This window comes from Aplidium turbinatum, chromosome 9, assembly GCF_918807975.1.
Source record: "Aplidium turbinatum chromosome 9, kaAplTurb1.1, whole genome shotgun sequence".
Classification (NCBI taxonomy): Eukaryota; Metazoa; Chordata; class Ascidiacea; order Aplousobranchia; family Polyclinidae; genus Aplidium; species Aplidium turbinatum.
This window is the reverse complement of record NC_137480.1, coordinates 14,230,438-14,255,610: the sequence shown is the minus strand read 5'-3', so window position 1 is coordinate 14,255,610 and position 25,173 is coordinate 14,230,438. Positions and strand designations below refer to the sequence as shown.

At 36.9% G+C, this 25,173-nt stretch overlaps 2 protein-coding genes across 4 annotated transcripts; both read right to left on the bottom strand.

Annotated features, from left to right (window-relative positions):
* On the bottom strand, nucleotides 1–14,969 carry LOC145777527 (uncharacterized). Of its 2 annotated transcripts, none has more exons than XM_082588930.1 (5): nucleotides 14,789–14,969; nucleotides 10,264–10,705; nucleotides 9,754–9,917; nucleotides 3,949–4,089; nucleotides 1–926 (listed from the first exon to the last, which is right to left on the bottom strand). In XM_082588930.1, exons 2-5 carry the CDS (start codon nucleotides 10,692–10,694, stop codon nucleotides 826–828), a joined length of 837 nt encoding a protein of 278 aa, XP_082445056.1. In that variant the 5' UTR covers nucleotides 10,695–10,705; nucleotides 14,789–14,969; the 3' UTR covers nucleotides 1–825. The 2 variants fall into 2 exon arrangements, with proteins under 2 accessions (XP_082445056.1, XP_082445055.1); XM_082588929.1 differs by lacking the exon at nucleotides 14,789–14,969 and adding an exon at nucleotides 11,037–11,177.
* A 3,421-nt stretch (nucleotides 14,970–18,390) lies between these two features.
* Nucleotides 18,391–24,816, bottom strand: LOC145777585 (uncharacterized). Of its 2 annotated transcripts, none has more exons than XM_082589001.1 (5): nucleotides 24,279–24,816; nucleotides 22,102–22,603; nucleotides 21,423–21,583; nucleotides 20,239–20,363; nucleotides 18,391–18,791 (listed from the first exon to the last, which is right to left on the bottom strand). In XM_082589001.1, exons 1-5 carry the CDS (start codon nucleotides 24,334–24,336, stop codon nucleotides 18,780–18,782), a joined length of 858 nt encoding a protein of 285 aa, XP_082445127.1. In that variant the 5' UTR covers nucleotides 24,337–24,816; the 3' UTR covers nucleotides 18,391–18,779. The 2 variants fall into 2 exon arrangements, with proteins under 2 accessions (XP_082445127.1, XP_082445128.1); XM_082589002.1 differs by having other exon boundaries at nucleotides 18,392–18,791; nucleotides 22,102–22,591; nucleotides 24,279–24,814.
* Between the last annotated feature and the right edge of the window lie 357 nt (nucleotides 24,817–25,173).

Below are 25,173 nucleotides of genomic sequence, written 5' to 3'. Positions count from 1 at the left end.
GTAAACACGATAAAAAATATATTGCGGACTTCACAACCTTGAAGCAAAGGCGATATAAAACAAGAAAAGAAAAAAAATGACTGCACAAGATCATACAACAAAGGTTACATTCACGGGGCTCAGTTTTCATGCTTCATCGACGCATTTCTAGGACAGCTTTCAATATACCGGTAGACGGTAGTGACATTGTGTGCATGGAATAACTCGCTAACAACACTTCAACGTCAAGCAGAACCTTTACACTGTCAAGTGTAAACAACCTCGGTGATTGGATGACCGGGTTCATGTCAACGTTTCAAAACCTTTGTAAACGTCCGAAACCGACAAGATCAAGTTCCCAACAGGTTTCTTCATTTCAATAATAGCAATTGGGATGGTACGGGTGTCATGGGACATACGAAAAAGAGAGGAGCACTAGACTGAAAGATTGCAGCTCATCAAACACTTTCGGAATATTGGAAAACACCCAATCTTACTCCAAAAAGCTTTTTTGTCTAAGCGGAGGTATTATAATAATAATAATGGTGTTGCAAGCACAGTAGGTAGGCTACTGCTTTTTAACCCTCATGATAACTTACGTAGCAAAAAGCTTAGAAATATTAACATTGGCCTCTTGAACGTAAGCTAAGTCAAAAACAGTTCACTTTTTAAAACTAAATTGTCAATAGGCTATGAAAAACGATTTGCAGTATGATTAAATAATACTTCAACGAGCTATAGTCTCTGGCAATATCTATTGCAAGTTGCTTAGTAGATCATAACTTAAAACCGTAAACATTGTGCTACAAAGAAAAATTGCAATCGTTTGTTAGAAAAAGAAGGGAATCAACGCTCTTCTTGATCAGGATTTTCATTTTCATAAATCTCTTCATATTTGGGAACGTTCGTGTCTGAATCAAGACTCGTAGCGGAAGCTCGTCTGTGTTCTGGAAAAAAACAGCAATAGTGAAATAAAAGTGATGAAAGAAACAAATAAAAAGTAAATGTTTCGTGTATAAATACTCATGTAATCATAATGAATCCAACTTAGACACCCCCAAGCGAGGTTTTGCTTGCTATAAAGGAAAGCCTTTTAAAGTTCCTTGAATCCATTTTTTATATAGGCTAAACGCTGTATTTTTTATATACCCATCAGCGGATGTAGGCTACATACGCTGGAGTTGTCATTACTCACAGTCTTTTTCTGTCAGCAATGGTGTCAAACAGGGTGGTGTCCTCAGTCCTTACTTATTTGTCGTGTATATGGATGATCTATCGACTGTGTTAAGCAAAACCAAGGCGGGCTGTTATATAGGTAATACACTTGTCAATCATCTCATGTTTGCAGATGATATTTGTTGTATCTCTCCAAGTGTTCATGGTCTGCAGAATATCGTGAATGTGTGTGAAGATTATGCGCTTTCTAACGATGTCATTTTTAACTGCAAAAAGTCATTTGCTATGTACTTCCAAACCAATCACTTAAAGTTAAATTTGAATCCAATTGTACGGCTCAATGGAAGTGAGATCAAATTCGTAGACAGTGTCAAATACAGTATTTGGGTGTTTTTATTGACACGGCAATGTGCTGTGACGACAAGGATATAAATCGACAAGTGCAATCAATCTACTGTTCTGCCAACAAATTAAAATCAAAATTTTACAAGTGCTCCAGTGATATTAAAAATGTTCTATTCCGTTCATATTGTACTCCAATGTATGCATGTCATCTGTGGGAAAATTATCATCAACGTGACATTAATCGCCTGCGTGTTGCCTTCAATAATGCATTTAGAATTATACACAATTTGCCTAAACACTGTAGCGTACGTGAACATCAAGTCTTGTGCAACATTATAACATTTGATGCATTACTTCGGAAATATGTTTTTGCTTTTGTTGGAAGATGCGAAGTATCGTCTAACTCTATTGTTGCCTCCCTGATGAGGTCCGATTGCCATCGTATATCAAATTACCTTCTTCATTATAATAATTCTATGTATGCTGTTATCTAGTCTTGATGGCTGCCATGTCATCTGATTGTTTTTATCGTTCTGAATACTTTCAATTCTTCTAACTTGTAACACTACCGTAGCCTACCATTGTCTGTAAACTCGTAACAGTAGATAGCCTATTTAGTGAGAGTTTAATCTGACGACATCCAAAGTGGCTCTCTGTGGCCTTTGTGCATTTGCGGTTTGTGTATTTCGTTGTTTTGTTTTGGAAATGGACAGCTTTGTCTGATGCAAATAAATATTATTATTTTTGTAGAGGGCACGCTGGCTTTCTGTCTTCAAAGGATCCTGATTAGCAAATCTTTGATGAAACTAGTCTTTGCAGCAACTAGTTTTGCGAACAGTAGCCTAGATCTAGCGGTAAACAAAAGTAATTAGCAAGCTCAATTTTAATCACAAGGCTTTGCCACACGGGTGACTTCATTAGTGAATGAAAGCAACAAAACTCAACTTTGGTCGAGAGGTAACTTTGTCTAGCTATGTGCTTAGTTATAACTGCTTGCAGTGATCAAAACACTATAGGCCTACAACTAAAGGTAAAAAATGGACAAGGGATTGTTCAAATATCATGGGTGTGATATATGGAAGTTAACTTCAAACATCACGCAAGTTCACAAAGTTCAAAGAAAGTCTAAAAAAGCCTACAAATTCAAAATCTGTAGGCTATAAGCAACATCTTAGAAGAGTATTGCGCTGTGGTTACACGCAAGTCATTTGAAAAGTCTTCTTGAACGATTGTTAAGCTGCTAGTTTGCAGGCTACAAAGTTTGACTTAACTACAACATAACTCAAAGAGCAAGGATAAACTTACATTTTCAAATTTTATAATCGGCATTCAAGCAAAAGTGGGCAGTAGCGCGCTACTTTTTTGGTAGTTCAGGGGTACTTTTTTCAATGTAGTGGTGTGCGCGCTGTGGAAGCCAAACGTCACAGTAGTAGCGGAGAGGCGCTACATTTCTTTAAGTCGCACTTCTGCAACCCGCTACTTTCCAACTTAAAGTAAAAAATGACTCTTTTTTGTAGATTTTTATGGCAACAATGTTTGGAAATATCAAGGCAGAAAACATTCGACAATTGCCGGAAACATCAAGCCACGTTGATACCGGCAATTGTGATACCTACACCAGTCATGATTCTGACGATGATTTTTTTGGTGTGTTGGTGCCATCGCATAAAACGTCGGTATGGAAATAAAATGTCAATTGTGGAGGCTTTTCATCAGACAGAAGCGAGTCCTTGAGCTTTCTCAGTGCCGATTTATAACATCTGTTCCTTAAATGCAACACCCCATTCGCCATTCCTTTCAGTGCTGCGGTGGAGAGACTTCTGTGCGTTGGAAAAAACGTTCTGCAGCCAAAGAGTCAAAGCATGCAGAACTCAGCGACTCGTATTTTGAAACGGTCGTGTTTTTGAAAGATGCATAACAATAAATTTCACAAGCAACGTTGTTTCAATAACGATGTTGAAATGGTCGTGTAAACAAGTGTCATTTGTTTTCAAGGTCATTTTGAAGTCACAAAGTGCTGTGTTTGTTTTATGAGAAAAGTAGCGGTAGCGCGCGCTACTTTAGTCTGGGCAGCGGTAGCGGGTAGTGCGCTACTTTTAGTGATTGGTAGTGGGTAGCGGTAGCGCACGTTACTTTGGCCCGAGTAGCGGTAGCGAGAAGCGCGCTATTTTTAAAGCAGCGGATGCCCACCTCTGCATACAAAACAACACAGCAAACTAACCGAAATAATAAAAGCTCATTGAAAACTTTACAGGAGTCATTTTTTCAACACATTTGAAAAAAATGACATAACACTCAAACCTTATTAAACTTTATGAAACTTTTACGCTAAAGAAATATTTTGCAACATTTTTCGAAAATCGATTGAAAGACATTTGTGCTAAAACGGCAATGCTATGTATGAGTTTCACTCGTTCATATTCGTATTTGCACCATGTTTTTCCTCACCTGCCATTTTGAGCTTTTGCTGGGTCAAGACGTCGTTGTATGAAGGCAAAGGTACATCACTACCAGACAAAATGCATGACACTGGTAGCATGGTAGGTGTGCCACTTTCACCCACAGTTGGAGTTGTCGTTTCGTCATGGTCTACAAAATTGTTTTTATTGAATTAAATGTCACAACGTTTGTCGTTGACTGGGTTAATATTTGTGCCTACTTTCTTTCATTTTATCCAAAGTTCGGTCAAAGGTTCTGGTTGGTGACTATAATTTGTGATTTAAATCCAGAAATTTGTTATTGTAGCCTATCTGGCAGCCCCCAAAAAGTGTTGCGATTGTTACGGCACTTTACGTGCCGTAACAATGCCAACACCTGCCGTATTTGTTATTGTTACGGCCAATTGCCGTAACAATAACGCCACCTGTTCAGTTTTATTTTTTACAGAAAAATGTGACATTAAAAATCTCTGATTAAAGTGTGTCGGATGGACTCCTTTTTAGAGCATTCAAACTTGTGCAATACGGTATTCAAGAGCATAGAATGTATTATGGATATATTGCAATATAAATGCTATTATTATTATTACATTTAAAAAAAAGCAAACAGTAGACTGCATAATAGGCTGGCGCAAAATCTCGAAAAAAAAAGTTTTTTCTTTTAAATTTTTCGTCAGTTTGTAATATTGTTCCTTTTGGTAAATGTATCTCCTATACCAAATTTCACAAAAAAATATTAACGTTTGACCCTGGTTCACCTGGTTTGAATTTTTTCAAAATATTGAAGTTTCGCTTATCCCTGAAATTGCTCACTCGCTATCTTTTAATGCACTAATGCACTCTAGCATCTTAATGGACACAATAAGAGGCAGTAACACAAACTTGTAGCAAGCAAAGTGGTTTAATTAGCAACTCCATGAACACTGACACGTGGGCAGGACATGTGAGAGTCATTTTAAGGTATTTCGAGGCCCCTGATTCTGAAAATGCACTAAGTTTTATCGAATTGGCTCTAGTTTTTGAGTTAGCCAAGATTCCAGCTACCACTTTTGATAACTAAATCTTTAACTACTACAGTAGGTGGTAGAAATGGTTTTGAGAAAAAAGCTTGACCTTGCTCTAAAACATTACTGAAGGTATTGAGGTTACTCTCAGTCATGCCCGTTTTCCTATTGTTTCAAGCAAATCACCACTTGAAACAAGAGAGGGCAAACAAAAAACAGAAATAGCAACGTCCACGCAATGACTGCCTTGCCCATTCCATGTAAACATGATGTTCCAACTTCCTTCGAACATGCTCACCGTACAGAACAGAAGTATCAATTTTCATGGTGATTCCACGGCTCTCTTTATGCCATGGCACTCTGAACTTCTTAGCCTTGAGCCCAGAAACGGGTTTTAGTGCAACGTTTGCATACTTTAGGAGGAATCCAGGACTTATCTTGATCATCTAGCCAGTGCCGGTCTTAGGGTATTTCGGGCCCTGTGCAGAATATGCTTTGCGGGCCCCAATGACAATGATCCAATTCAGTGGTGTAGCTAGGTATTTTGAAAGGGGAGGGGGTGGTTTTGACGGTCGGCAGGCGAAGGCGACACCCAGCGGTGGGGGGTCTCCCCCAGAAAAATTTGAAAGATTACTTTGAATTTGGGGCATTCTGAGAGCATGTTCAAAAATTTGGGTATGAATATTACTGTAAAATGGTGCTGTCCGGTGGCATAGCAAAAGGATAAGGTCATGCATTCTTTGGCATTTTTCGGAAATAAAAGCTATGTTGAGTCTGGATGCAACCTATTTCGTCCCCTGAAAAATTTGTACCCCGGTTTCGTACTCTGAAATCGGAGTAACAAAATCAAATTTCGACTTATTTCGTCCCCTGAAAAGATAGAGAGAAATTTGAAATGTTTGCGGCAACTCCAATCAGCGACTTCGGCTATGTTGTTTTTTTTCTCGATCTTTTCAGGGGACGAAATAGGTTGCATCCGTTGAGTCTCTATGTTTTCTTGTTGCTAATTCCTTTGTTGAATTCACTTGTTGAATTTTTCCATTGGAAATGACAAAATTACTGCATTTTCTGAGTAAATTGCGGGCCCCCTAATTTGCGGGCCCTGTGCGATCGCACGGTTTGCACACCCCAAAGACCGGCACTGATCCAGCTTCATGTCAAAGTAATAATAATGCTTGTTTTTATATAGCGCTGTATCTATCGCAGAATGCGTTGCCTCATGCAGCAAAATATATTTGGGTTGTTGGTACAGCATCCTACTTGTCAAAGGCGTATTTTATTAGCCTATAGGTATGCCATTTATTTAGCCTATAGACCAGAAAAAAACTTCTTGCAGCAAAGACTTGGCCTTAGCAAAGGCTTGGCCTTAGCAAAGGCTTAGAATAAAATTTCATTTGTACAGTATCCATTTCAGTAGGCCTACCTTTTCAATATAAAGCTGCATTCATAAACACATGACTTTCGGGATATTTTTCTTGTGATGTAGACTGATTCACAACTGTTTTCATTGAATATTTATGTCTCCCTTACATTAAACACAGTTCATTTCAACCTTTGCTTGCGTTTTGAACTTTCGTGCAATATGAACCAATTGAACTAGACAAGTGCAATTATGACTTCATAATGGTAAACAGGGCTGAAAATAAGTAATTTGCTAATTGAAAGCTTTTGAGTAACGATTTCAAAAATATGTTCATTGTCGAATATCTCGAAAACTAGAGCCAATTCGAAAAAACTAAGTGCATTTTCGGAATCAGGGGCCCTGAAATACTCTAAAATGACTCTCATCTTTTGTGCCAAAAATTTTTGTTGGTTTATTATATGTTATAGATTCACTGACTGCGAAAAGGCTGTAAAATCAAATAAAATGACACTAAAAGCATGCACTATTAGTGACTCTCAGACTTGGAGTAGGGTGAAGATGTTCCACGTGGAAGTTAACAGAGGAAGTGACGTCAAAATCACGTGGTCAAATTTTGAGAAATCCCCTCTTCAGATACTGCTAAACCACTTTGAAATTTATTAATTTTTCAGAAATATTCAGAATTTCTCCTTGGGTGAACCAGGGTCAAAGGTCAAAACCCAACAAAAATTTTTGGTTTGCAAATATCAGTGAGCAAAATGGAACATTATTCCAAACTGACAAAAATTTTAAAGAACATCAAGGAAAATGAGCCACCCTACTGCATAAGCTATGACAGTAGTCAGCGGTAAACGGGAGTCGGATGTTTTGACAATTTAGAAGCTGGAGTGTCTGATTTCGACTGGAGTCAGAGTCTGAAATTTTTGGAAAAAAACAGGAGCCGGAATATGATTGTTTTGCCAGTTAATACTCATAGTATAAAAATACATACGCTGTATTTAGCGCATTTGTTATTTTGTATAGCCTACTTGTATGGTTTTCATTTCCAAGCAGGCCCGGATTTAGGGGGGGGCAGAGGGGGCAGTTGCCCCGGGCCCCCCGACTTTTGAAGGGCCCCCCTATGTGAAAAAAATGTGATTTTGTGTTATTTTTTTCCTTTTGGCTTTTAAAGTTTCTGCAAAATGCTGTGCAGTAGGGCAAAGGCAGGTTAGTTGATACAATTTTCACATTTAGTGAGATTTTACTAAAACTGTTGGATATAGAAACACCATTTATGGTGCTAAAGAAACTTCGTTTGTTGGGATAACTTTCCCCCAAGTTTAGTCTGTTTGATGTCACTGGTTATCAGTTCAGACTCATTCAAACATACATCTCCGGTTTGTATCAACTAACCTTCCAGGAAGGTTAGTTGATACACCTATGAGGTTAGTTGATACATGGAACTTCTAGTTGATACGATCAAAATACGCCTCAATTATACTGAGAATATAATATACTTTATAGGCCTAGGCTACTTTTGAAATATTTATACTCAAACTACTGTAGTGTAGATAGTAGAACCATATTGCCAGGTCAGAGTTAACCAAAATCCATGACAGTGCTGCAGTCTTATAGTGTTATCTAGTGTAAAATGTGATAAAGATATTTTACATCCGGATGTTCTTCCTAACGCCAATCTGTTATACAGATTTGGAAATTGACATAATTGTCAATTCTTATGACAGCCAGGGTTTACGTAGGCCTACAACGTACAGTAAGAGAGTCTTCAGTTGATCTGTAGCATCCAGTGGTGTAGCCAAGGGAGGGGGGGAGAGGTTTGGGGGGTTACAACTCCCTTTGGCACTCGTGTGACGTCACGAGATTGAGAATGGTGCTTTCAGTCTCTATGTCTCTAAAACAAAGTTTGCCTAATTTTAAACGAAACTGCATCAAAAGAGCGAGTTTTGCCAATACCAAACATTCAAATATCTCAGCCAGGAATTAACAAGAAAACATAGAGACAGCTTTATTACCAAAAAATGCCCAAGAAAACATGATCTTATCTTTTTGCTATGCCACCGGACAGCACCATTTTACAGGAATATTTATACCCACATCTTTGTTGAAAATGCTCTCAAAATGCACGAATATCAAAGTAATTTTTTCAAATTTTCTGGGGGAGGCCCCCCAGACCTCCGCCGCTGGGTGTCGCCTTTGGCAAAGACGCCGTCGGGCTTCGCCCGCCGGCAGTCAAAACCCCCTCTTTTCAAAATTCTTGGCTACGCCACTGCATCGATCAGTTTTTCTTTTATAAAACTGGGGCATGTTGTCAAAGAAGCCTTGTTAATTCTGTGATATTGTCAAGTTCACAGGTTCTGCAGCTTCATTTACACACAGCTCAAAAGTTCAACAACTAATTCCAAACCAATTTACAGAGTTTCACATGTAGGCCTACTTTACCTGAAAATATGGTTGAAATATTGCAGGTCACTGAATGTATGAATGCAGTTTAGTTGATACAGTGTATCAACTAGCCTTGGCTAAAATGTATCAACTAACCTTTTCCTTACTTTTATCAAAAATGTGTCTGCCATCAATCTAACTAAGTCGGTTAAAATGATTTGATTTATGCAATGATACTATACACCTATATACTGCCTGTCGCCAATAAGTTAATCTTTTACCGTTTTTCAAACGCTCAAGAATTAACTGAATTGTAAATTTGAAATAATTTACAAAAAAACTCAATTTTTGAACATTTTGCATTATTTTACAAACTTGAAATTGGATAACAGCGAAATCATCATGTCACCACTCAATCATTATTCTTCACCAGTTGGTGGCGGTATTTGTACAAAATCCGTTTTCTGGAATCCGTTTTTAGTGGTGTATCAACTAACCTTCTGTATCAACTAACCTGCCCTTGCCCTACTGGACTGATGCTACTGTAGACGTAGAGGTGGTTTTTCGCGCCGTAGGCGCGAAAAAATTTTTTGCACGGGGGCCCCCCGATCTAAAAGTGCCCCGGGCCCCCCATCAGCTAAATCCGGCCCTGTTTCCAAGTAGTAATTTTTATCTAAAAATAAGCTTTTCTTTTCATGACAAGGGATAGAAAAGATATATGTGTTGTGGCACAACAAAAACAAATTTGGATTTTAGTTTATGGTCTGCGTTTGTAGTCGGAGTGGAGTTTAGAGTCAATCCCCAAAATTTTTGGAGCAAGAATGGAGGTTGGAGTCACAGATTTCGGAGGAGCAGAAGTCCAGAAAACCCGACTCCGTACACCTTTGAGCAGCAGTGCAGTGCTGAACAAAATCACCCTTAATTGACTTTCCACTATCCTGATAGAAATTAGAACAACCTGTCTCAAACTAACGAGTCATACGGAAGAAGATTTTTAAACTACGTGCGATGTAGTTGATAGCCTAAGCTAAAACAAACTTAATTTACGAGAGAAAACATCGCTCACTTTGAAATGCAAAGTTGTCATACGAAGGCGGCAAATCTGCGTAAGGAAGTGCACCATTTCTGTAAGCTGCGTTTTCTCTCCTATCGCGGTGCATTCTTCTTACCATCGCCAATCTGTTTTCTTCCTGTCTCCGAAGTTGAAGATCTCTTCTTGAGGACCGCCACCTTGCAAAAAATTAAATATTAGCAAGTGAAGAAAAAGATAAACGTTTAAAAATTTGTTAGTGGGCTATTAGGGCAGACTGAGTCTAAAAATATACAAGTGTTAAAATTAGTCAAATTTGTCTACCAAGAATGTTTTAAGGCCGAAAAGAAATGAGTCTGCTCTCAGTTTGATGCCACTTACAAGAAAAAAAAAAGTTGTACTTTCAGTTCATTATACCGCATGATTGCAGCTCTAAGGAAGCGAATGCCAACTTTTCTTTTATTCGAAGCTCAATGACATGCTCCAAGCTTTATAGAAATCTTTCCTTAACAATTGGATTTTAACTTAATACTTTCACATTCTTACTTGTTAATTGACATACAACAGGGCGGAATTCCAACCATTATGAAAAGTATACCAATGTAGCTCGGGAGCTCACGGAAGTAGATCACGAAAACTATCCCAATGGTAAAAAACACCATTCCTGTGAAAATTCCCGAAACAAAATGTCCAATCCAGTGGCGCATACAACACGGTTGCTGAAATGTTTTTTGCCATCGCAACTTCAATCTTTTCCAGCAGCTGTGCTGGTCATTGCTTTGGTCTGTACTGGTGTTAGCAATTGAACCTTCTTCTTGGTCAGCAGTGCTGTCAGTTATGGATTCTGTATCATGAATAGTTGGTGTCGGAGGTTGGTAGTCCAATGTGACTCCTATCTCCTCTTCAGTGACATGTTGGTTGTTCAGAGTAATCGTTGGATGGTGGTTGCTGCTTGTTGACGGAACATGGGATGACATTTCATTGATTTCTGAACCACAGTAAAAAGTAAAACATATGTTAAAGAAAGTTAAAGTTAAACTAAATTAGGTTACAGAAAATTCTACATTTAATTGTATGGCTTGCATGGATTAGTAACTTAACATATCCAGAAAAGCATATTCTGCTAGAAATTTAACTAAAAAAAATTTAGGCCTACCAGAAAACGTAGTCTATCTACCTATATTTGAACGCCCTATTTTGTGTATGCCGATGATTAAAAATGCCCAATGCAAAAATAAATTCTCCAACATTTCACAGAATTACCGTATTAAAACGTTGTTTTTTTCCTGTAGCCTATGTGACAATGCTGAGTAACTTACCGTTAGCTAAATCAAATGAACTTCTTCTGATCGTTTTTGTTGAGGTAAGCTTATTTATATGTGTTTCTAGTGATAAATTGGGACAATAGAACATTTACATATATAGGTTTGGTTAAAGTTTTGATCAAGCTAGTTTGTGGAAATAATACAACGGTGCTAAAAAAAAGACATTTTGAGCATTATAAGCTGCTTATACAGTTGTATCATCTCTTCTGCATTTAACCTGTGCATATGACTACTAGTAGCCTACTTAAAAAAACAAACAGTAGGCTGTAGTAAGACTACTTCAATTCAAAATCAAGGTAAAAATAAGATGCTATCTGTCGTCTTGGATACCACATTCACTTTTAACCGTTTTAAAGTCAAATGCTATCCACCAACAATGGTTCACCAACATCTCATTGACATTTCTATGCATATTATGGATGTTTTAGGTAAGCTAAGTAGTTAAGACATCACACGAGAAATCAAATTGACTATATTCTGACATTTCAAAAATTTCGAAATACTATCACAGATGCTTCCACAAATCCTACAGCCGACTGCGACAGCGATCACAACCTATTGGTTGCCAAGTTTAGACTCAGACTACAAAAAGTTAAGAAACTTAAAAAGAAACAAAAAATTGATTGGAACTTCTGCAAGGATATTAGCCTAAGAAATGAATATCAACAAAAATTCGAAAATGAAATGATCAGCTCAAAAATCAACAACAAAAACGCAACATCAACAGAGGAAGACTTCAACGTGATTAAACATTCTCTAATCAAAGCAGCTGAAAATTTTCCCACGGTTGAAGCCTCAAAGCATAAGAACTGGATGAAACCCGAAATTTTAGATATGATCAAAGAGAGAAGAAAATATAAGAACAAGAATGACTTAGAATATAAACGCTTAAACAACAAAATAAAGAAGGCTTGCAACGAATCAAAAGAAGACTTTCTCAATAACCAATGTGCTACTATTGAAAAAATCTACAATTTTACACCAGGTGAAGCACACCAAAAGATTAAAGCAATAACAAGAAAATTCCAATCAGTACACAAATCTGGGTGTTTAAAGTCTAAATCAGGTGAAATACTTTTGGAAGAAGACAAGATCCTTAACAGATGGAAAGAATACATTGAAGAGTTATATGGGGAGCCAGAAAGAACAACAAAACCGTTTAAATTCTCTGAGCCACTTTGAGGACCAACCATCTTAAAAAGTGAAATAACATTCGCTTTAAGTAAAACAAAACCAAACAAAGCATTAGGCCCAGATGAAATAAGCACTGAAATGATAAAAGCACTAGATGACATTGGCATTGACGTACTCCACGCACTCTTCAACAAAATATATGACACCGGTGAAATTCCAACTGATATGACAAAATCTATTTTCATTATAATCCCGAAGAAACCAGGCACAAGAGAATGCGAAGAACATTGCACAATCAGTCTGATGTCCCATATTATTAAACTACTGCTGAGAGTCATCATGAACAGAGTTAGAAACAAATTACACCCAGAAATAAACGAATGCCAATATGGGTTTATGCCTGATAAAGGAACAAGGAATGCGGTCTTCATTCTGAAAAACCTCGCTCAAAGATCAATCGAAATGCAAAAAGACCCGTACTTATGCTTCATCGACTATAAAAAAGCTTTTGATAGAGTTCAACACAATGAAATGTTATGCATGCTCGACAGAATTGGAATAGACGACAAAGATCTAAGAATCATTCAAAATTTATATTACGAACAATCAGCTGCTATCAGGATAAATGATGACTGCAGTGACTACACGCCCATTCAGAAAGGAGTAAGACAAGGTTGTGTGCTATCACCTGACTTTTTCTCATTATACAGCGAAATAATTTTAAGACATATTGAAGATGAAAGAGGTATTAGTATTGGAGGAAACAACATTAACCACATACGATATGCTGACGACACCGTTTTGATAGCCGACTCGGACGTAAAACTGCAGAACATCTTAGATATTGTGTGTACGAAAAGCAAGATATTTGGCATGGAATTAAATAAAAAGAAAACAGAAACAATGGTCATAACAAAGAAAAAAGCAGCCGAAACTCCTGTTTGTAATTTATCAGTTAATGGAACAATTCTTAAACAGGTCCAAAAATTCAAATACCTCGGTACTATGGTGAATTGGGATGCAAGAGACGAAACAGAGCTCAACATAAGAACAGCCCAAGCAAAAGCAAGCTTCCAACAAATGAAACCAATTCTTTGCAATAAAAATATCTCTTTCAAAACAAGATCTAGAGTTTTAAAATGCTATATTTATCCTGTTTTTCATTACAACTCTGAAACCTGGAATATTTCAACAAAAATGGCAGAAAAGATTAATGCTTTTGAAATGTGGTGTTTCCGTAGAATGCAACGCATTTCATGGCTGGCAAAGAAAACAAATAAAGAAATTTTACACCAAGTGAACCAAACCAGAACTCTGTTAAAAAGTATGAAAACCAGACAATATAAATTTCTCGGCCATGTAGTAAAAAAGCAAAAACTGGAGCATCTCTCTTTAACTGGTAAAATTTTTGGAAAGCGGGCATCTGGCAGACAAAGACAAACACATCTGGAACAATTTAACGTCAAGACAGAAATAATCATCCATGCAACATATAATAGGAACATTTGGTCTAATTATTCATCTGAGGCCGTCGATGCCTGGTTCAGGGAAGGCAATTGAAGAAGAAGAAGTAGTTAAATGTATCACAACTTTTTGTCCTATTTAGCTGATGCCCCATGGTTGAAAATCTAGATTTGCCAAGACGTCAAGGAAGCCTTTCTGTCCACCTTCACACATGCCTTTTCAAGGCAAATGACGCAGCAACATGCTCTTGAGCTGAGTCAAACTGGTGCCCTAACAAGCATCGTGTCACGGTTTCGTCACTCGGCTGTGCAGCGGACTACACATGCTTCGAATAAGTCAAAGTTTTCTGGCGTTAGATTTCCCACCATCGTAGTGCCTTGTTAAGAAAGGTTAGAAAACGTAGGCAAGTTAACAATTCAAAACTGGATGATACCTTGCAATCTAATGCGAGACCACCCTTTCATCCGCATGCAAATTAAAATTGATCGGCTTTGCGCACGAAAGAAAAAAACACTAATTTTGGTGACAAAGGTTGGCTTTTATGAAAGACGTTTAAATTTTTATCGGAAAACTAGCCTACAATATGAATTTGTCGAGTAACCGTAGACGTTTGTTTGAGCCTCTGGAGCTGAGGGTCTATTATTGTTTTGCCATTCCAGGTTTTGTTGTTTTTGCGGACTACACCGAAATTGCGGAAGGTTTTTAAAGGGGAACCAGTCTTTTGGTTTAACACTTAGAGTAGGGTAGCCTACTTCAGAGTTATTTTTTTATGTTTGTGAATTGTATGTTATTATGGTGTAAGCTTATCCTGTACTATCAAGGAATCTGATTGGCAGAAAAAGTTTTTTTTTTTTTTTTTTTTCAAGACAGACAGAGCTTCTGTTTTGTATATTGGAAGTATAAGTGGAACAGTCGTCGTCATAGTTTTCAGTGTATTTCTCAGTCTCACACTGGCAAAAACAAAAAGACCAGCTAACCAAAGCAGAAATGCCCGGCGCCTTGGCATTAAGACCAAACGGTTAACAAAAATTGTCTGTTCAATGTAAAAATTTCATCAGCATTGTGGCTTTGTGCACGGACATAATCTACAGTTAACTTATTTAGGGAGAGCACGTACTTTTTTCAATACATCAAAATATACAACTTACAAGAAAATTTGTATAAAGTTATGGCAACCGAAGCTGTGGAGTCTTAATGAAGATTTCTTATGAACTGACTCTGAATCCTCGACTTTTCTCCGACCTCAACTCCACGACTTTGAATCCACAGAGCTGCATGGACTCAAATCAGTAACACTTAACTAACAACGACTTAGGTTTCGCAAGTATATTTAAAGGACTGAACTCAGTTTTTGACGCCTCAAGTCCTTTCGAGTTTGACTTTATAGCCTTTGAGATAAACTCGTTTTCACGCATGTTTGCTAGATCTAGCCTTTTTGTTACTATAGCTTGTGCTTAAATCTGCAAACTGTCGACATACCGTATCATGCCGTTTGGCAAAGATGTAGTGACGTTATGTGGTTTATATTTAATGGCATTTAGTAGCCTGCAATAGATTAATACCAGAGGCATTTTTAGAGTGACTACTGTAGCCTCTAGCTCAAATAAACTTTTTGGCCAGCTTTAATGCAAATATAGTATTTTGATCTAAACAGAAGCATTGAAGAACCCCATTTTTTAAACTTCAGTTAACCAGAGTTAAGATGAACTTTGTTTCCTCCCTCTCCTTTATCACTTACGACCCGGACTAGAAGCAAGCACCGCATATATAGTAGACCACGTGATTGTAACAAGTTTTAACAGTTTGACCCACGCATGCACGGACAGCATCACAAAAAAGTAACCAACGCTATACTAACTTGCAGATAAAAATGTGCGCCTTCGCCTTCGTATTGTAAAGCACTATTGCAAATAACGTTTCCCTCTTCTTTTTACGATTTCTATGTCTTCAATAAATACCAGGTTGCCTTGTCTTTTTAGGTTGAAGATCTAGTTGAATTACAGCAACAATGGAGTCTTACTTCCCATCACTGACTTGCCTTTTCTGTTCAGTTTGTTTAAGCTGTTTGGAGTTGGTCAACCGAAAACATTTTACTGCACTGTCATGGTTGTGATGTCACACAGCGACAACGACGGTTTCGTTTTGTCGTTGAACGTTGAATAAGCGTCAAGGACCAAATTATTAGATTTTTCTCAAGTCGTCAAAGACAACTCTTCCTAAAGCTAAAAGTTTCGCTAAAATTTAATTCTCATATTCTGGTTGTACCAGATATACTTTCACAATATTTTGATAAACTGAAGAGAGTCTCCTTTCAGTTAAACATTAATAAAATTTTCAAAAAGTTAATAATTAACGAGGCGTTAGATAACCAAATGTATGACCATATATAACCAAGTCAAAACAAAATTAATCTGTTGGTTTAGCATCTTTTCAATAATCTGTTGGTACATTGTATAATAATACAATAGAGACCTAATTGTAACAGCCTTGTCCATGCTATAAAATTTCTTTCCAAGAGTTTATTACACTGTAGAAAAGTTGTCCCCACAGTGTGGGACACAACCCTAAGGGCAGTTTCCTAAACGCCTTTTGGAGTCTTCAGATGTTTGGCGTCGTTTATCAACAAAGTGTAGTCTCAAAATTCCCATCATTGTTCTGCAGGGAACGAACGACCGTGGTTGCCTTAAGTCACGTAGCCTATCTTCCCAAACCAAATTGCAAGTCAGATTAAAATGTATCTTTTCTGTGCAATTCACAGTACCAAAAAATTTTTTTTGTAAAGCTATGTTAATTTGGTATTTTGATCACTTACGTCACTAAACAACAATCCTATCAAAAGAATGGAAAATTGAAGTTAAATCAATCCAAAAATTGAAAATCCGAAGCCAGGTTGGTTTTGTTGGCTCTTTTCTTTCTACAAAGATAAGAGTTAAACTGACTGGTAAAAGCAGTGGTCGGATACTCTTGTGGCATAAATTAGTGGTGCGATACTAACGAGTCCAACCTCGTGGGCGAAAGACAGTGTCTATCGCTGTCAATTCTTGCTACAATCGGCTGCCGAGAAGCATATGGAATAGTTTAGTTTAGTAATTATCTCTTTACAGTATGGTAGGTCTAAATAAGTAATGACCACAATCGGTACATATTTGGCACTCAACTGCAAGAGCAGTGAGCGAAGGGCATTACACAAGTGCAGACAGGTTACTATTTTGGCATAGGCCTACCGTATCTACTCGAGCATAGGACACAGAATTTTAGACCAGATGTTCACTCAAAAAGTCAGGGTCGCGACTTACACATACTAAATGATTTCTGAAAAGTAGCTAAGTTGCATCTTTTTAAAAGAGTCTCATTAGGCAATGAAGTAAGAGTAGGAATGAAATGCACTGGCACACACAAATAACCCTGTTTACTCGATGCATGCTTACTTGCGTGCGCATGTGCTAAAGTGGTGATCCGTGGTCAGGAAAAATGCAAGCACAAGCATTTGTGACTAAAAAAAGTTGTACTATATCAACAGGCGTGGGTAATTGGAGGTGCTCTCGAATAAATGCGATAAGTTACATATACAAATCAGCATTATCATACTTCTTTCTTGTGGTGTGGGTTGGAAACGATGCGCCATTGTTCTGAACAACTACGTCTCATACGAAAGAAGACTGAAAGTTTTTAAAACCACCAGCTCCTTTCAAAAACTACCAGTTTGGTTCCCATGTAGGCCCATGGCCACCTGCAGATGCGGCCTGATTTGTCACATTTTGCAGATTTTGATTACAACTACTGCTGGTGTTTGACTGACATTTTCTAAGATTTTCTTACTTTTTGCTGTCTTCTAATGATATAAAAGCTTTTTGTTGCCTTGGGGAAGCAGTAGCAAATGAGAAAAAGAACGCTCAAACAGACTGTTATTGAAAAATTAACAGTATAACTAAAATCTTCGAAATCCAATTTTCTTTGTTTTTTTCAATATCTGAGGATGTTAGAACCTGTTGTCATCTGGGGAAAACAGTAAAGAAAGCGTAAAAATATATTTTTTAGAAAAATTTATTTATACATTCGCCCAAAGTTAGCAAAATCTGGAAATTTCTGCAAAATGTGACAAATCAGGCCATATCTTCAGGTAGCCATGGAGGCCTAATCAACCTTAAGATGAAAAAAGTTAGAAACAGCACAATTTGCTCAGCGATAAATATAAACCGCATAATTTACTCGTAATCATTCCTGTATCCTTTGTTCAGTTTGTGCTTTTCAGTCCAGAGTGTCGTTACACTTGTAGTGCAAAGTCAAATTTATCTTACGATTTTTCATTTTATGTATATTGCAGATTTAATTCCTGGACACGCGTACGTGTCGAAAACGTTTGAGTTTATTTTAATTATGTTATATTTTTTGTGTGTAAAAAAGTATGTTAAACCCGCTAAGGTTACTCTGTTTTATTTCTTTATTTAGCATACTTTGCCAAAATTTGCGACGTTTTTTTGCCACAGGAGGGCGGTTGCTCCCTGGATCTTCCGTTTATGGTTTCTTGTATGCGTTATCAATACTTACAACATAAAACATCTTACGCCTACATAAGTTTTAGACAGACTTTTGTTTGATCTCCAACATATTGTATTTCTTTCGTTCAAAACTTTTCACAGTATACGTTGCTTTCAACGTTTTACAGAGCAGACAGTGTAAGCGCAGCTGCATAGAAGCGCAGCTGAGTGCAGTATCACTCTGAATTCATTCATTTTCTGAGTGTTAATTGCCATCAAGATGATAGCCATTTAGAAGATAGCCATACTTGCCATCAAGATGGTTAAATTATCGAGATAACCTATATAGCCTGCGGTTGGTCTTGACTCCGATCTGTGCATATATACGTGTTATTTCAAATACAGTGTATTGTACAGCGAAAAAACAAAACAAACAAAAAGCAAGTGGAAAACCACAAACAAAATAATAAAAATTAACTACAGTAGCCTAGAGCAAATAATCTTTAAGTAGAAGAGATAACGAAATAATTCGAAAATCATAAACACGAATAGAACAGAAACAATTGTAATTGAAATAAAATAAAAAACAACTCTTGAATCACAACTTTCTTCTCTGAGTTTTACGAATGTCGCTTTCTTGAAATTCATTCGGTTTCTAACATTATTCCATGTTCTACAAAAACAGAAAGATTAGTTAGGTCCAACAGAAATGATACAGGAAGGAGTGTGACGAAATGATAGAAATAAAAAGCACAACTATAGTTCGAGTTTGAGGAAAGACCTCGAGCAACATTTCAAAGCTCAGTTTAATTGTCAATCGTGACAACTGACAACGTGGCAAGCAGCACTTGTGTATAGATCAATTTAAAAAAAATGCATGTGTCGGTTTCTTAAATTCTTAAGTATCTTAAATTCGGTTTTTAAATTCAGCATACAGCACAACACATCACACCATGGTGAATATTTGGTATGCACTGATAAATCCAACAAACAGAATGACGTAGCATTGTTTCCTGCAGGTTAACCCAATTGAAAACAGTGCTAGATTGGCAACATGAAAGGTAAAATTTCACTGCATGCATGTTGTAGTGCTGCTGCTCTTGTTGTAGCCCTAACGTTTATTTCGTGTGACCGTGAAATATCAAATATGATGATAAAAACTCATTAAAAACAACAAGCAAAAATAATTGCAACTTTCCTAACAAATTTAACATTGTAAATGCATTTTCATATTCCGTATTTTTTTTAATACTTTTGCCACAGTAGAGCCTAGCCAGTATAGTGTCCACTAGCCATTTTTTTCAAGATTCTTTACTGTTTGTAAACACTTCCAACAGCTGATAAGGAGCAAGGCCATTGCTCTGTCGTCCATACTGACTCCAAATTAATCACTTCAAATAACAGCTTTATCAATTTTTGGTTGCAACTAGGCTACAGTGTTACTTATGCATCACAAACGCAGAATATAGCCTCCCCTGTTCAAAGCGAGCTGCTTAAACGCGTTTTAGAACTACATCACCGCTTGAGATTGCAATGTCTTTGTTTACATTCCATTGGCCTCACATCAATCGAATATTTTATTTCTGCGAACTAACTTCAAAAGTTTAAAAATTTCAATGACATGATTTTTGAGAAAGGTGATTAAATGTTTCGGCACAAAGATATAGGGGTAATCCAGGCAAATCATACACTTTTGAAATTGACTTTATTTCGAACAGCCTAAATTTAACGGAAAATTAAGTAGCACTTTTTATTAAATTTCCAAAACCTTGAGGTAGTCTTGCTTTTACCTATCAGAAGTAGACGTTTGTTTTCAGTTTTAAAATCACTATAAATAGGTTGTTTTTATCCACTCCTAAACTTATTGGCAAAGATGCTGACTACAAATTTTTAAAAAGCATTTTTCTTTGTTTTGTATGACTCCCATCTCCCATGCGCTTCTTGTCTTCACCCCATAATTTAGTCATGTAGACCTACTCGTTTTCCATTAAAAACACGTCCAGCAACAATAAATCAATAATATTAAATTGTAAATAAACAATGATTAATTTCAAGTTTAACTGTTGGCTCTGACAAAAAGTTAACTACAAAAAACAAGTAGATTTTGTTATGTTGCCTACCATTTCTTTGACGCTTTCGTTCACCTTCCAGGTTTCGTCGTACGCAGGAGGAGAAGTATAGCTCGACTCTATAGAAGAAGATCGTCTGGATTCAGTGTCAGAGTGCTCAATTCCGATTGAAATACCTTTGGAAAATTCAAACATTTTTTCAAAATTTTTAAATCTTATTTTCAATCCATCAAAGTTCTAAAACGGAACGTTTACTCAGCAATTATAGCATGATGGAGGAAAGGAATAAAAGTTCACTTTTTCATGGCAAAATAAAAATAACTAGAATTAAAATGGACTGGAAAATATAGAAGTGGATCTTTTTTTCACGTTTAATCATATTTTTAGGTGATTTTCCTAGATACAGCAGCATTGCATGGTCTTGAGCGACTGCAAACAGCAATGCTTTTAAATATGATCAGGGGGGTAGTCAAATAAGGGGAAAGGGGGCAATTTCCCTCCCCCAAAAATTTTTTCTGCATCGTTTGACAAAGTTAATGGATTTATGCTGAAAGTACTCTCAAAATGCTTAATTTTAGGGTATCATTTTTCAAATTTTTCTGATAGAGAACCTCCAGACCCCCTGTGAATGCTCCACCTTCGGAGACTCGCTAACAGGCTCAACTGACATGTGCAATAATACTTGATTTGCCTCCCGTCCAAAATAGTGCGCTGGCTACGCCACTGAGTATGATCTAATTACTTTTATCACTCAGCCATGCAGCTAAATACAAAATAGTTTAATATTTATGAGATAAATTATACAGTATGATTGTTATAAATATTGGGGCCTGGGATTTATCTTTTCACCACCCATGTTGAGATGTTCTCCCGGGCTACACCAAGAGACTATAATAGAGCGGTCAATCTTTGATTTCATCTTTTGAAAGACACACAGAAGAGTCCATTTGGTAGATATAAAATGGTATACAGTTGCTAATGATGAAAACGTATCAGCGAACGTGTCGAAAACTAAACTGTCTTCGTTTTCAGTATTATTAATAGCTCTGCAAATGAAAACAGTTTAGAAACGTTTGCTGAACATGAGTTTAGTATCAACAGTTTGGGCTTATTTATGTTTTGATTAGCTTAACCAGGCGTTCCAACCATTTTGCTCCTAATATGTATCAATTCTCATAAATGCACGGATGAATGAAAAAGTTGGACGTTAGTGGGTAAACAAGATAAAAACTAACCATCGAATCCAAGATTATCATAGCAAGGAGGATGTTCAGAAGACGGAAGGTATCCATGACGGTGCGGTCTGTTATCTTCTTCTTGGCGATGTCTTCTTATGGTATTTCTTCGATTTGCAGCTTCCAGTCTTTGAGCCTCAAGTAGTCTAGCTCTTCGGAAACTACAAAATATAGTAGAAGCATATTATTGAAGTACTTAAAGTTTAAAACCTGAAAACGTTTGAGTTCTTCAATGTTGTTTTACTTGGGTTCTAAACTTAAAATATTCCTCATAAAATACTTTTCGAGAGTATGCTAGCTTTTACTATCAGATAGCAGCACAAACATGCCTTTGGTAATACAAACAATGGTAAAGAATGGCTTGCCTCAAAAGCATTTATTTTTCTTGTAAGCAAACAATAAAATTAAAAAAAGTAGTCATTCATTTTAAATGCTGTGTTTGTAGCCTATTTATTTAAGCTGTTTATATATGCTATAGTTTTTATCAACCTCTAACTTGTTTTTCTTTTACCATGCCTATTAGTGTTACTTTTTCCAGATTTCCATAACCTTGACTCTGTTCTGCTCCAAATATAAATAGGCCGTCGAAATTATTATAGCTAAAACAAAAAGTAAAATTTTGGGCCGTATTGCAAACAAAGTAATAGAGAACAGTGTCTGTAAAATGTAAGTTACTTACATGCTGAAGGCCATGTAGAATGGAGAGACACAGACGAGGATGAACAGAACACCAATATAGCTAGGCAGATCGGTGACAACAAATGCGATCCCAATTGTCAGACAAATAAGTCCAATTAAAAATCCAGCTGTGCACTGACCGAACCAGTGCTTTGTAAAGAATGAAACAATTCCTACATCTTGCCGACGTTGCGCTCTTCGACTACGTCTAGTTGATCTGGCGTTACTTTCCGTTTGTTCAACATTTTCCGTTTGTTCAACGTTTTCCCTTTGGTCAACGTTTTGTATCGTTTGTCTAAATTCTTCGTTTATGCTCGGTGTGTCGCTGCAGGTATCAAGTGCAACTGATGGTTCGTAGTCTAACGTTACTCCGATGTCATCTACAGATGGATGTCCATCAGGATTTCCACTGTTTTCTATCTCGGGATATCTTGTCGATGGTTGTGATTGGTCGGTTACTTCATCACTAATGAAGACGTCGTCAGCAGAGCCTAAAAAAGTATCTAAAAAGTAACGTATTCAACTTCAAAAATCCATTACAGAAACTTGCAACAAACCGTTCTTCTCTTTTTATCAAAGAATCTAAAACGTTTTCATACGATTCTTTGAATTGAAAATATATTGCTCGTTATTTTAGCAACTGGTTCAGTTAACCTGCAAAATCGTAAAAAGTAATCGTAAATCTCACTTCTTTTAATCTAACTGGAGTTTGATGAACACGTAATTGGTTGCATAAAGCCAAACATCTCTTTTAAAAATCTTTTTTTTCAACATTACGGAATCAACGTTAGAAAAAGTTGATGGTGGCATCGTTTATTCAATGTCCCTTTACAACTGGTCCGATATTTTGGTTGTACTTTTTTCATCTTCAGTTCCAGTTCAATTTGTTCTTATTTTTGAAAAGGGCAAAAACAATCAAAGCAAAACACAGCACATGCCAAACAAAGCAAAGTTTCAGAAAAAAAAGTAAAAGCGACAAAACGCGAACGTTGTAGCGTGCTTAAGACCGAAATAAGATGATAAGGGTAAACTCTCGTATGGTCGCAACACTTTTACAACACTTAAACAATTTAAAAGGATAAAAGTATTTGAAAAAGAGTAACAAAGTGAAATCTGTACAAAATTATAATGTCATTGCCCATGATTGGCAAAAAACGCAAGTAATTTAAGTCATTTAAAAGAATTCATCAAAAAAACACACAAGGGAATTTAAATCATTAATATGACCAAGCTTGGAATCGAAACAACAGTTACTTATACCGAACACAAGAACCGTTTTGTCTTTGAGCTGATACGTTATCCAAAATAGATAATTTAAACTGTTGCTAATGTTTGCCATTCTCCCAACGCGCTTACATTGTGCAATATCTGGCTTACATCAAGAAGGCGATTGGTGTTCTGCTGTGAATAGCCTCATTTTAACATTGATAACTGCACAAGAGGACTTTCATGCGGTCACTGGCAAGCTTTATTTATAAAACTGCCATGATTGAGTTTGCAAAAACGCGAAAATAAACTTTTCTTTTCCACAAAATAAACACTAAGCTAACATTGTATGTTAATCAACGATGCTCTTGCTTTGGGCATTATGGTGACGTTCTACATTACATGGTGAAAGTAAAAGCGTATCCTGAAGCACAGAACAAGAGTTGAAGTGTACGATGTGATTGAGTTAGTTGCTACAAATCCGTTTTTAACAAAAGCAATGTATTTGGGAACGACGGCAGGTATGCTCAGACAAGCCGTAGCAGCGAAATTATATTTAAAATAATACTTGTTGAAAAATGAAACTTGTGTCAAGACTAAATTTAAACTTTAAACAAGCGCTGACAACTTCGAAGCAAACGAAACTCTTTATCCAGCAGTGAAAATTCCAACGAAATGAAATGATACTCGAACATTCACCAGTAACAAATATCTTAAAATAGTGCACGAAACGAATTTCTGAGTAGGTTACCTATTCACAGTGCAAACAAAGTGACAAGAACACACATGAAAATTGAAATTTCTAAAACTCTGTAGCCTACACTGCACCATATTTCGTGTGAGCAAATTAACCCGGCTACATTGACCGTCACAACTTTATTACAGCTTTATCATAGCTTTGTCATTGTGGCTTTGTCATAGGTTCATCTTTACTGTAACCTAGCTGCAAATGACAATTTTGATCACATTTACCTTCTCCTGCGCTGGGTGAGGACGTTTGACTACTTTCACTTTCATTCTGGGAAGTCATTGTCCAACGACAAAGCGACTGACAAAAACAAGCTTCATTCACTTCAAGTCAACTTCTGAGTCGTTCCGCAATATGAATCAGTGGCACGTAAACCAACGACTAGTTCTAATTTTAAACTTACAATACAAATACCTGAAATGCAATGAAAAGTAACTCTTTTTCGCACAATTGTAGGCCTAAGGCTGCCCACTAGCTTGCGATTTCAAATTTGATAGACATAGGCCTACTGTAAACAAGCTGCGTATAAACACTTTAATTTTCAAAAGCGGGAAAACACCGACATAGCATTTTTGTAATCCTCCTGCTTAGTAAATTTTATTTGAGTTTTCACTTTTCTACTGTTTGCCGTTACTTGCTCAAGCTAGTTCAAATTATAGTATTTGATAGTTGCGTTTTTTTTGCCAAACAATGAAGAAAAGGAAGAAATGAAAAAAGAACACGGAGGTCATGAACATTTTTATCTAATTAAAATGGAACTTTTCGTACGGTTTGGTCCAGTTGTGCTGACTGCTGACATGTATTTTTATGGTAGGCTAATGTTTGTTTCTATTCAGTTGTGCTGACGAGTTCTAATGAACGAAAACGGTTCCAGAACATAAGTTAAATTTTATTGAAATACTATTGTGAGTGTTGGCCTGTTCAAATGTTTTAAGGTTCAGACTTGAGAAAAAAAGCTATTGATTTGTTTTCTTTAATTCTCAATTGTGGGCCATTTTCATTTCTCAGTCACATCAAAATCACTTCAATTGAAAAAGGCAGGAGAAAAATGGCTTCTCCTTTCGACTTTGTAGGCTACTGCTGCGCTGTTATAATATTATTTTTGGAGTATTGAGCAAG